This window comes from Achroia grisella, unplaced genomic scaffold (genome assembly GCF_030625045.1).
Source record: "Achroia grisella isolate CSIRO2021 unplaced genomic scaffold, CSIRO_AGI_Agris_v1 utg544, whole genome shotgun sequence".
Lineage (NCBI taxonomy): Eukaryota > Metazoa > Arthropoda > Insecta > Lepidoptera > Pyralidae > Achroia > Achroia grisella.
In genome coordinates, this window is record NW_026712929.1 from 2,662,036 (window position 1) to 2,676,687 (window position 14,652).

The window sequence follows — 14,652 nt, forward strand, 5'->3', positions numbered from 1 at the left end:
ACATGCCTCGGCCTTATATGTAGCTTGTACGGTCATATTCACCGGTCAGCATATACTTGTAGTTATAAAATTCGGGAATTTTCTCACCGCGAGTAATGCAAGCTTTGGTACCAATTTAGTAATTTTCGTTTCGTACCAATTTGAGTTATTATGTACCGTGAGATGGTTGGTCGCGAATATGTAATAAGGAAAAAAGTCGAAGTTTAGGTTAACATTATTCCCGAACCGAACTTGGAAATGAGATGTTAATTATTTAATACTAATTTTATATGATTATGATAATAATACTGCTATTAGGTATCGTATACAGGTGCTTCGTCAATATAAATTTAAATTTGTATAGATATACCATATAGAGAATAAGGTTAAACTAAATAGGTATAAAAATCGGAAAATATATTAACTAACTATAGTCGTTATAAACAGTTAGATATTTATTAAAAGAGCGTCAATTGATAAACTAAGGATATTTTACCTACCCATTACTGAGTTAATTAGTTGACACCTATTGTTTTTGTTTTCTGGCCCAAGTATAATCATAATGGTAGTCCCATTATGAAAAATAATATAATACCAAAGCAGATTTTATATCATTTTAAAATTAAAAGTATAGACAGTTGTATCATAGGCTATGATTTAGAAAATGTACGGTAATATAATGTTGTAGGCATGTGTATAAAGTAGTTGTAACCTCGTCTGGTCTGGACAAGTCCTAGACGCATTTATTGACTAGTAAAACATGTTGTGTACACTCAAACTCACTATGTTATCTTAATTCGCCTCATTAGACTTAGCGCACAAATATCTACTTTACATAATTTTATCGAAGAAAATTGTCCACGTGGGCGCATTGACTTGTAGACGTGATCCGTTTTAATGTGACCCTTCCTTGAAATATGCAAACACAATTGCCCTCTCGATGTCGACATGTACACATTAGATCTACTCACGCTTGATCTATGCACTAAGACTCTATTAGAATACTCACAGCTGCGCTTAGACGAAAAAACGTCGACGCTGTCATTAAAACGATTTATGCACCCACAAGTGTCAACAAACGTTTCCTTTGCCATATGTCCCATAAAAAAGTAGCCCTACAAAAGCCACCGATACTAAAACAACAGTTGTAAATCACATGTAAAAGTTTTACGAATTAGTAACAATTAAAACGTTGAAGCAAACAACAGTTGTTGCGAATGTCCCGGCAATTGCGGGACCATTGAGAATTACGGGCGGTTTACAAGCTATAGATCTTAGTCCAAAATTCTTTACGACTAATATAACTTGCGCAATCCTTTTGTCGCCCGTCGAGGGAACGGGTCGCAGTTGGACAAGTTTCTTTTGTTTGCGACACGTGTTGCAAAACGGGTTGCTGACACTTGCAAGGGAATCTCTAGAACGATTGTGAGTCGATATCCTACAAGAAGAGCTTTTGTTCTCTTAAATTTGATGTTAAATTTCATGTCGGTCGGCTGGATCTAACCAGCGGTTGTCTTTTTCGAATGTTAGAGGTCTTGACAATTATGAAAAACCAGAATTTTGTTGGCTTCTTGCATTTATTTATAAGGTTTGTACGAAATACAAAACAAAACAATTATATTATTAATTATTAGATCTTAGATCATATTAAGAAAAAGCTTAGTCTAATCAACACTTTATGCAGGTAACATACAAAACAAGTTAAAATACCTATTTATCTAATATCACTAATACTACTGCCTAATTACGTATAATTGCGAAATTCTGAAATTGAAAATGTTTATACGTGTACATATCTTAACGGTTTGATAAATCACCATTATAATAGAATAAAGACATAAGCTACTATCAATTAGTATCTCTTTATATGGCTATGAAATTTGAACTGAGAGTATCAGTGCTCTATGCAGGATATATAGAGTCGTCACAGCCCCATTTTCCGGAAACCATAATGCATACAAACAGATGATATTCTCCAGATTTGTGCGTGAGGAAACATTTGGTGTCATTATATACCTATTAGGGTCTGAAGTGACACTACACGTATTTTTTGCTAGGCCACAAGCCACGCCCAGGGCCTTAATGAACCCATTTATGTCATGTTTATTGCTTTTACACCGCACTCCGGATTTTGAGGTGAATTTACAAGGCGCAAATTGACATGGAACTGTGACCGTACTAATTAGATTGCACATGTGTGTTTATGAGTTTTTATTTCTGATTTCTTAGTATTTTGGGTATTAAATAATATTGTATCTTCATAATATTCATATTTATGTACTTATGAGCAGAAGAATTATGATCATTGTTGGAAAATCTGTTTATAACTCTCCGTCTTCCTTCATTGTAAAGAAATCAAGGTAAATGCCTTGATTTTTTGGTATAGTCACTATAGTAGGAGTGTTTTTGAAGATTTTATATCTAAGTATGGAATGACTTTTAAAGTCATATGGTATATATGCAATGGCGGAGTACCAGCAGCCAAGGATAATATTGGAGGGCAACCTGAACCATCATTATTAAGTCACTATTCTCTGCTGGTTTAGTTTTGGGACCGTCACCCAAAGCTAATGTAAAAGAATACAATTGTCTCTAATGAAATATTAATTTTAGGATATAATATTCATTATTACACATCAAAACCGTTTTTGTATTTAGAGGTATTATCTACTGGTTATAGTGCCTCGTAATTGGAAAACGACTGACCAAATCCCCTGGAGTTCAATTCTCAAAATGAAAATATATTTTCGTTCAGACGACTAAACAATGGACAACGTATAGGAAGAAAAGGTCCCCTAGTATTTACGGGGCACCCTCAGAAGGCTTTTACGGCTTTTGTAATTAGCGTCACTCAATTAACCACTACTCTGGGCCAAAGAATTTTTGTTAATAATTAAAAAGGTTGCACTTAACTTCCCAGCAAGGGAGGTTAATTTACTGGCAGGGAAAAGAAAAGCCGGTGGTTTCAAGAAATACGGTCCGGTTCGATAATAAAGAAATTCAATAAACAGAAATTTCAAGCAAAAAAGTAGTTCAAAACTGGATTTTTTCATAATACATAATACAAAATAATTATAGTATAATTATTTAATCATGTTTAATTATATAATATTTGCATAGTTAATTAGGTAAATATTAATATTAACAAATTATTTAGAAATGAGGATATTCCGTGTATAAAAACACAGGTTAATCGATGTCAGGTCTCTATTAGGTACAATAACTATTTCGAAGCCCAGGAAATTCATCAGACCAGGTCTACTCGAATCTGACCTAATCCGATTAGTTTTCATTATCATTTTAAATTCATTCATCGCCAGCAATATATATTTTCTTTCATGTAACTCATGTGCAATAAAGTAAAAAAGAAATTAATTTCATTATATAAACGCATATAGCTTCAGATTAGTAAATATGTAAGTAAAGTACTCAGAACCACATTAAAATAAAATTATAATAAATAACCATGCGATAGAACGTCAACTAGTCCTAATTAAAGAATTGCATGTACTTTGGGTGTAATATGGGACATAAAACCTGCTTTAACTGTAAAAATAATAATAGGTATGCTTAAAACATTTAGACTGACATATATAATAATAATCTAGATAAATCTATTTAAATATCCATCAAAAGTTTCAGTATTACTTTAATCTGTTACACGACAACTACAAGAAATATAGATTTTTTTAAAATACCACATAGTTTTTATAAAATAAATTCTTGTTCGAAACACGATTTCATTAGAAAGATACGACATTTACCTACTATAACTGTTTCACGTTCTACATATTTTATATGCGTTCTTGCGTTTCCGGTATGTCATGGATTTCATTCGCGGTTGATATTTTAATTTGTAGGTGTCTTGAGAAACTTTGGCGGTTTCAAAATAAATAAAAAAGTTGAAATGCACTCGGCGTGCGTTCAAAAACCTATACATTAAAGAGCACGCAACGACGCGGCATGCAATGAAAGCTTTCGATACATACCGCGACGCGCGCTGCTCGCCGCCGAGCCGTGGCCGCAGGTTTTATATACAGTAGGGCTGACGATTATATATCTATTAAAGTTAAATTATATATACTCACATTATCATTCTCAAATTCTTTGTTTGTACTGAAGAAAAACAATGTATAAAATAGACGAAAGTAAAATATTTGGTGTTGGTAGAAGTTTGTTACGAAATCGCTTCTGTAGAGATAATGTAACATGTTCTAAATTGCATTTGAATATGAAATTTCAGTGATACTAGTTCAAAATATTTTTTCTCAGTGTCATATTTTTTCTTTTGTATAGAAAACGAAAATTGGCTTTATTACAGTAAGGATATATTGAGTTTTATTGAAATCTAATGACCATATAAATATTAAGTATATACAAACAAACGTATATTTAATATGCATCTTCTTCGTTTGTATACCATTGTTTTGTGTGTGTGCGTCCTTTCACGTGAATAAATCTTCTATATAGGTATCTATCATCTAATTTATTTTATTAATATGAAACTAAATGGTAATAAAAAGTATATAGGAGTACTAATGCCAATATTAATGTATGCCATATTAAGGTACATAAGATGAACTATTAAACTTATTATTTGTAACATTATCAACCCTAATATAACTAACCGATCGAATTTTCAAGAACGATTGGTCTTTCCAGTTATCATTGAATCAAATCGGGTTCCTGGTACCCAATTCAAAAGCGTTCAATTACCTGAATAAGTTTAATGCCTTTCATTAAATCAGAGATTTTTGACACTGAATACATACTGTTAGTAGCAATACTGGTATGTATATAAAACTTATGCGAACTGATGTTAAAATTATGTACTAATATTAATAAAATTAAAACGGCCACTTGAATTCTTTTAACACAAGAGATATTATCTGAAAACTTTATATAATAAAACTACCTCACGCTTGCTTACGTTTCTTAATCAAGTTTGCAACCAGAATCGAGCGGTTATCTTGCGGCTTTTAAAAGGGTGCCCCCGGCCACATATCAATATTGACGGCTGAACGAAATGAAGCTGTCGTCATCGCCAATTGTATAGTCATTTCAACTAACTCGTGTGAGACAACCAATCCCATTCAACATTCAAACGCTAAGAGGGCCCACAGATGCGGTCTCTGTATCTAAAAGCCCACTTGAAACCACTGATGAACTGAGGTTAATAAACTCCACACATGTTTTAATATTGTATTTCATTTGTTTCAGGAGCGAACGGCCTGAGAAGACGAGGAAGACAAACGTACACTAGATATCAAACGCTAGAGTTAGAGAAAGAGTTCCACACGAATCACTACCTCACGCGGAGGAGACGCATCGAAATGGCGCATGCATTGTGTCTCACGGAGCGACAGATCAAAATATGGTTTCAGAATCGAAGGATGAAGTTAAAGAAGGAAATACAAGCTATAAAGGAGCTAAATGAACAAGAGAAACAGGCGCAGGCGCAGAAAGCGGCAGCGGCGGCTGCAGCCGCGGCGGCCGCACAGGGCCATCCTGAACATTAAGGCCTTCAGCCATAAGGTCCGCCCAGGGCCAACTTGAACACTAAGGTCTTATACCACAAAGCCCGCCTAGGGCCCGGCCTTGCCCAGTGATAAGATCGCAGTCCGCCGAACACTCATTAGTTTTGTGTTTGTATATTGTTTGTAATTATTTTCGTTATTTAAGTGTTGTTCGGTTGTTGTGATTATTTTTTTAATTAATTATTAAATAGACACATGTTTTTCTAATTAATAAAACGAACAATAAACTGTTAAATGCTAGATTAGAAACGGGTCGTATTATTTTGTGTTTCGAGTTTTGTTTATTGTTGATTTATTAAATTTTAATATTTTAATTCGCGCTAAAGTCAAAGGCGTATGGAAATCAGTGCAATTTGTAGGAATCTCTTCCGTGTAACATAGTGTAGATGAATCGTAGTGCGTTTTACATTATGTGCGACATAGCAAATGTAGCTCGGCAGCGTCGGTGAGACGGACTGTATTGTACAAATTTAATATGCCTACCAAAGAGACCCGGTCTCGTACCCTTAATGCTAAGTAAAGAGTCGTAAGTTAATAATCCGCTATTCTGATATCGGACTTATGTGTGAAACAGAATAATCTTCCGCGCCATCTAATCCTCCAATACTCTCGCATAAGTATAGTGTAAACGTGATCGTGTTCCTGCAGTTTTAATAGTCGGTGAAGTTAAACAAATTGCCATAAATATAAGTAGTTATTATTTAGATACATAGCGGTGTAAATAGTTAGGGTATAGTCTACGATGTTGAAAGTGAGCGGTTTGGGATTGCGCCGGCGCCGTGGAATGGTCAGAAAAACCAACCAGGAGGGAGAGAGAGGCGACGAGGAGCGGGGAGCGTGCGCCGCCGGCCACCAAACAGGACTAGGTAAGTTTTTGTCAAAGTGAGCGGCAGGCATTATTTATCGTGTGGAGACGGTCGCGAAAAACTGAGCCTTCATATGTCGATGCTACTTCTGAAGTCCTCCATGCGGGAATTCTACTGTATTGTTTTCTTTTTGTAATATTTTTACCAGCATTCGATTTTCCCCGACCGTCTCCCCTGTATTTACTACTACCACCTTTAATACTTTTAAAGTACCTATAAAATGCTTTAGACATGTGTGATGCATTGGATATATATGATTTTCTTACTGCAGATGTGTATGTCAAAGAATGGGAATGCCTATTCCTTATAGGGATACTTTTAATTAACACTAGAACGCTCGACACTCTTACAATGTTTAAAAGGTAAAAAGGTATACAATTTAACGAATTTAAATGTAATACTTTAATAATCGTAATGACTTCATTAAGTCCTAAAACAACAGTTAAATCTATTAATACAGTTTTATATACTATCTTATACCCGTACAAGGTTGCAAAAGAGTCACTAAAAACTGAATTCCACAGCTGGTAGGATCTGCAAAACAGCGGCTTTATTCTACTTTAGCTAGTTAATGATGATACTTTACGAGACATATTTAAGTGTTGACATAACACATAATTACGTGTCTAGACTATATGTAAGTATCTTTTTTAACGGTACAAAACGTTAACGGTTATTGCAATGTGCAGTTGATTATTTACGAGATTATTCGTGCATTTCTACTTAAGAAAATATCCGTCATTATAGTACAGGGAATTGTTTAGTCTTTTAAAGAGTTATGTAGGTATACGTACAAAATATAAAAATTTAACTTAATTGTACATATAACATATATCCATGAGAAATAGGTATATCCAATGAAATATAAATAAAAATAGTAACGATGAAAGGTTTGCATAATTTTTTTTCTAAGTTTCAATGTCATCATTATTTCACCATTCCACTGCAAGAAGTAGAATTCCTATAAATGCTAACAAACGGTTCGTTTCTGACTCATATCGATAGAATAACCAATTTGGCCTGCCTTTTTCAATAGGTAAATAAATAAATCCTATTCTAACGATATTGAAACTCTGCGTCTTTGATGTTAACAGATACTCATATATATAAATATATACTCATAAATTTAAAAAAATGTGCTATATAAGTACTTACCTATAGACTAACAGCAAAAATGCACCTATATAGAGTAGTCATATATAGTTAATATACCTTTATTAATGAATTTAGTCGTAACTCAAGAGTCTCAGTCTTTTATGTATGATGGAAAATCAATAACATATTAACAGTAATTTTCTGGTATTATGTAGTACTTGGTACTAGTAATAGTATACAATTATTTGATTTACTTTGCTGTCGTTACCTGTCCGCCATCTTTTCGGTCCTCGACCCGCGCTGCCAATTCGACGATAGCAGATAATTATTTAGTCGATACGAAAAATTATTGGTTGCTGACTTACAGACGTATCGCAAGAGCCGATTTTAAAACGTCTTCATTTTTGGCGGCCTTGATAGCTCGTGTTTTATTCTAATTTTTATTTTATATTAGCTATAATAAAGTCTTCAAAACGTTTTATTTAATACAGCGGTCGTATATTAAGCTTAATTATTTATAATGAGTTAATTGAAATATACCTGTGTACAGACAAATTTTGAATTATAATTAAATTAATTAGGATCGTTGTCATTCTTACTCTAGTATTTACTTCAGAATAATATTAGATATACCTACCTATATACTTTTACAGAGCCTTTACTCGGTAAACACAATAAATAGTATGTACACCATACTATTTATTGTGATTACCAATATATTGTATCTACACCAAATTTTATTAAGTCTGTACAACTGTTTAAGCGTAACTAAGTATCTAACATCAAACCTCTTAGTTATTTCACATTACTAATAAATAATTGTTACTGCACAAGCCACGTGGTACAGAACTCAATTTATTGATGTACCTAACTACAAACTGTTCTGTTCCTATTATTTTTTAAGTATAAAATAACTATATCTTATGTCTCTATACATTTTATATCCTCCTGTCTAAGTTAGTAGGTATGTAAAATGTAGATATAAGGAAGCATAGAAATGTATTTTTTAAAATACTTTTTTTTGCTATATAATTTCAACAAACAGTTTAACAATGAAATACAGTACTTTAATTTTTAATATATGTAGGTACATATAGACGTTTTTTACTATTTACTTTTGTTTTTTACTTAGATATTTAGGTAAGTAGGTATCGTACCTACTACGTAAGAAAACACGATCTGGTTGCTTGTTTATTTTAACTCTCCACATGTTTTTGCACAAGAATATCTTTAATGCGCGTACATAATGTATCTACCGTGCAATTTTCATATAATAGCGCCTATTATAATATTGACCGGGCTACTGTAGCCGAGTTAATTAGACGAATTGAATAATTCATGACCGATTAATCAATGTGTTGGTTTTATTTTTATTTAAATTAATTTATATTCAGCGCCGGTTTCTTGTAAAAATATTGCAATTTTATATAGGCGGAACCTGTTTGCAATAAAGGATGGCGAGATGGCGCGGTAGCGGGCGCGGTGCATACCTATATCATTATGTACACGCGGTCCGGTCTCAGCTCGGCGGGCAGCTGTGCCAAGATGAAAGATCTCCTTTCTTATGTGCACTGTGTGCTGAGTGGTGCACTCTTCAATTTTGCACGTGTTGCACTGCACACATCATTTCTAGAAGACGAAATTAATATCATTTTTGGATCTAATTTTGTTAATGGATATTTAGATATTCTGATTTATAGTTTTTCGTAATTGTTTACTTACATTTATTCTTTACTACGAAAGTAAAGTATATTCACTACTGGATTAGGTACTTAGTATTAAATTAGGTATTAAAATTATATTAACTACATAATAGAGTCATTAATATTACAATTTTCTTATCTACATCTAAAATATTTACCTAATAGTAATTTTAATCACTTAATTTGACTGAATAAATATAGGAATTTGAAATACGTAATTATGTTGTAGAAATCTATGTAATACCAATTTAAGCTTAGAAAAATTCTTGATACGGGGGTCATCAATTTTATATAAACTTAAAAGTTTAAACGTACTACTCTTCATAGAGCTCTAGAAATGCTTGGTTAGCATATAGTAATAACTTTTCAAATACAGCTTGGGTGGATATACCTTTTAAAATTTATATGTTTCAAATATCCATATCTTAAATCATCCTGTTTTTCTATTTCTTTAGATAATCTATCAGAATCGCTTTACAGCAAAAGTTTTAAGTAGTTGAAATACCTAGCTAAAATTAACTAGATTAACCAAAACTAACGATGCAATAAATTACTTTTAATACTTAATTAAAATAATGTTATTATTCAAAAATACAATGAGTTCTTATTAAATTAAAAAAAAACTAAGATGAGATCAATCAATTATCTTGAACGTTCTTCAAGCGCACGATCGTTCTCGTATTCACATGTACTCAATTGTCTTTCGTTGGTACGACTGCCTCAGGCAGGGAGCAGGGACAGTTCGTGCTCGATACAATCTCGTCACCCGGCTTGCCCTCCCTTCCTGTACACGACTCCTTCAACATTTCCCGCTATTTGAGAAACCTACGCGTTTCTAACTTCGTTTTGTTCCCGATTTCTGTGTTTGCTAACGAGTTCCGCCTTATATTTGTAATTTCGCATTTAGAATCTATGGGAACGCTTTCGTCGTATGCATTGGATAATCCTTTTGAACTTTGTGAGCGTGAATGTGATGTTACAACTTTCTTCTGTCTATTTATACTATATGTACTTATATATAATCTTTATAGATATTAGTCTCCAGGTTATAACTTGGTATTGTCATTTTACCACTTTAGTTCTCAGGAATATTATTTTGCATTGAAGTACTTTAATTGTATGCAGTGACATTTTTGGAGTAATAGTCAATCTCAGGCAGTAGTTATAACTCACGTTTTCCCACGATCAATGGACCTTAGTAAATGACTGTCAGTCACATCATGCATGAATGCACGATGTTTTTAAGTATTTACATAATTCTCTAGTGAGAACAGGATTTAACATCCAAGTCCTAGTAATTTCTCGGGAGTAGAGCAACCAAACTAATTCTAAGAACTCAATTATTTTTATTACGATTATAGTTTCTTCAGGTATCCAAATCCCTGAAATTATCACTAACTGTGTGAATTGTTCAGGGTTATTATTATTATTAATTTTTAAAAATAATAATCGCAGTAATTTTTCACATATAATAATAGAATAATATATTTCCAATAGAATTAAACAAAAATAGTGCACTTTCCAATCCTTGTCTATGTCAGTCACTGCGTTGTATATGTATTGTATTTAATACCTACTTATTTTATTTGTAGGCTAACATTTGTTGTATTGTCCCTGTTTTTAGCATTCTTATTCAAAATTAGCAATCTTAACATTAACGAATGTAGTCAAGAACACTTGCCATGTTTACCACACCACTGTGTCTCTCTAACCACGACGTTGACAAAATCACTGACTCTCATTTGGTGGAAGCCATTCAAATTATAAGATAAAATGAAGGCTATTTCTTGATACAGTTGTACAACATTGAGTGTCATCTTTGCATGTGCGTTAACGATATTCAATGAAGAACAAATAAGTAGTTATACATTCAGTGGTATGGTATCTGCTTACCCCAAATATAAAAGACGTAAAGCAACAAAGTAAATACAATAACAATAAAGCTCATCTTACTACAACATACACTATATGAATTGGACAATAATCATAATTATGAACTATAAACCAACCCCATTCCGTTATCAAGTTAACCCCCATTAAATTACGCGACCATTTAATAATTTACGAGTTATACGAAATATAGTTAACCGCAGCAGTTATTAATTGCTATGGTTACTGTAAAGGCAGTAATACACTTGAGCAATAAATATCACTATCGATCGAACTGCCTACTTATGTCTCTTTACATAGGCTATAATCAATGATCTATTGAATTGTACGTTTCATACCTAATAATAAAGTTGTTAGCATGTTACTTGAGTTATTATTTGCTGTTACTCATGTATTCACCTCATAGTATCTACTAAATTATGAACTAAGAATATTAATGTATGTATACATATTTCCATTTTAAATGTAGTGTCAGCTTTGTAGATGAGCTAGGAAGATAACAAGATATCTATAAGAGCGCCATCTAGTCACAAGTTAAGCACAGCCCAATCCATACGATTATACTCAAAAATACAATTTTGGTATTGTGCGAGGAATCGAAACCGCAACCATCTGAAATAAGGCGATGTCCTAAACCGCTAGACCATCAAGTCCGTCCGACCATCAATATACGATTACTTTATAATTCACATATTTGATCCAATACGATAGCTCTATTTGTATATATCTAGAGGTATATAATTCTACTCTAATATTGTTGTCGTAATCAAATTTGTCTAAATATGAAAGTACAAATCAAGCAATTTTAGATATTGATTTATACATATTAATTATATATTTAACTAGTATAAGACATAAAATTATAATAGATGAAGATAAAATACATAGATTTGTATATAAATCAAGTAAATTATAAAAATAATCTAATGTTATATACTGAAGTATTGGTATACTCATGATAATCATATCTTGACAATTTTTGGAGAACAAATTTCATTTTGAAACATCAATATCTATATAGTTACAATATTATGTATGATTTCATTAGAATTCCAATCAATTTTATAGCGTAAATAATTTTATTGGTATCATACATGCCTGACGGCCCTTGTTCTATTCTCTGTGGCGCGCTATTGCCATTTACGACTTGCCACTTACTGCCACTGTGGGACCATTGTAAAACTGACCAATAAAAGTTCATTATCTATCGGTTCGCACTTCCAACTTTTATTTTATTAGTTTACAACATCATTGTCATAAAACTCAGTACTCAGCTTAAAATTATTGGACGTGATTTAACGCATAATCTGTTGGCATCGATAACATGCTCTGATAGGTCGGAAATTATTGTATTATTGGCACGTTATGGTTATTTTACCAATTGCCAACGGGTCTGTTTGAAATTTACAAGCGTGATATGCTTTGTAATATTTTGGGTCTATTCTGTTTAGATATAGCTTATAATATATTTATTATCACAAATACTATAGTAATAATTGTATACTTATACAGTTAAGCTTATGGATAATAGTACAGTAAAATATTATTATTGTATTTTTTTCAGCTATCATCTGATCTAATATTATAATGCTGAAAATTTTGTTTGTTTAGTTGAAAACGTTGATCTCAGAAAAAGGACTGTTTGTTTTTTTTTTAATGTTGGATAGCCCATTTATTATGGAAAGCTATACCTATGTAGGCTATGTGATCTATTAGGAGATGAATAAAAATGTTTCAAAAATGGGTAAAATTAGACACGATTGATGTCGCTAGTTTAATACTAGCGATATCAATTTGAATAACAGAATAGTAGATTAAAAATGTTTATTATTTTTACTTTTATTTATATACAATCTTATTTTTTATCATAATTTGTAAAATCTGTAGTTATTCATTTCTACTAAGTTTAATGTCCCACTGCTGGGCACGCTACTCCATAAGGATATTAGTTTATGGCCTATATGGCTTGATATGGGATTTTTATTGCGTGTTTACCTTCTCTTATACTGATACAGATACAATATTTAGTTCCCCTAGTCGACTTTTACGACATCCCGGGTAGAAAAGGGAGCGGCGACACATTGTATCCATACTCCGTTACTTGACGGACATTTCTTCTCGTTATGTAAACTATACCTTCACAACTATCACAGAAGGGGTGCTCAGAGACATTGTCAATTGTTGCCATCATGACAAACGCAAAACATCACGTCTACATTTCGCTCGGTATACTTGAATATAACGTTACAAGAGACGAGCTTACCGTCATCTCTTGAAATGATCTGATTTCCACCATTAGGATGCTGGAAATGTAATTTTATTTGCCAGAAGTAGACTGTAAAGATTCATCTATGCGTTTGCCTCAGTATCACTTATTTCGACCGCCACGCTTGCTTTGTTAGCTGTGTTTCGGTTGTAGAGTGAGATTAGGCAGTGAAATTACAAGACGTCAACGCATGAGTGGTATCACGGGTATCATATTAACTTGATGTTCGTAGCGCTGTTCATTTAGGTATATAGTAAACAGTTATCTTTTACCATTAGGTGGAACAGCTTGTTGCCATTCGAACTGTATAAAAAATGATACTGATTTCTTTTTATGTGATTAAAAACCACTATATACCATAAGTTTGGTTACTAAATCTTGAAGCCACGACGCTCTATTTCCATCTATCTTATTCTTATTGTGATTAAATTTTATCTTTCTTTATTACTATATTTAAATAACTGTACTATACAGTTGCGAGTGAGAATACACGCTATACAAAATTGTTGGCCATATTTGCCGTGGTCATATATTAAAACCTCGCTGAAAACATTATTTACGTCGAGTCGAGTGACATTTTGTGGGCGTGGTGGTGTTTATGTAAAGTGCATAGAGACTTGCCGCGTGGCTTCGACTGGCTTCCGATTACTGGCCGATACTTAATTGCATCAACATTTAATGATAATGATTGGTGAACTGCACTACTGTATACCATTACTTACCATTATATTATATTTATAAGTTGTATAAGAGTAAGTGGGAGGTATTGTAAGGTCTAAATATAGGTTTATAGTATAATACCTACCTATTTTATTAAACTGTTTTCATGGGTAAGTACGAGTAGCTATTCGTGCGTGCATATAGGTGCGTGTTTCAATAACCCATCATTATAGTCTACCTACAATAGCCTAAAGATATTTTTATTAAGTACCTGAGCACCCGACTTTGTGTCCGTATAACTTATTTGTTTGTAAACCGATTGAAATAAAACTAACATAAAAAGCGCGCACTAATATTCAATATATTAACAGACAAATATTCTAATGTTAGGTTCAATTACGTTGATAAATTCCCCCAATAATATTTTTTTTTCATATATGTTTCATGAAAGTTTTTATTATATTGAGAGATAAGCTCCCGATATTTCAAGGTACAAGCATCATGTACTGGTATAAAAATACTACTAACTAGTACATATGTATTATTTATTGATATATCTATATAAGTTTTTTTATATATGGTTAATTTATTTACATTTTTACATAAATAACAATTCGTTATTACAACACCAGTACGTTCCTTGTTATACTTGCTGT

The 14,652-nt window shown here is 32.7% G+C and overlaps 1 protein-coding gene across 2 annotated transcripts in view; it reads left to right on the forward strand.

Moving 5' to 3' along the window:
• LOC131847913 (homeotic protein ultrabithorax) overlaps nt 1–14,652 on the forward strand; it is a 161,681-nt gene that overhangs the window by 119,109 nt on the left and 27,920 nt on the right. For both annotated transcript variants that reach the window (XM_059197623.1, XM_059197624.1), the window contains one exon: nt 5,200–6,382. In XM_059197623.1, the coding sequence (XP_059053606.1) occupies nt 5,200–5,498 (299 nt within the window). In that variant the 3' untranslated portion in view covers nt 5,499–6,382. The remainder of the gene's footprint in view (nt 1–5,199; nt 6,383–14,652) is intronic.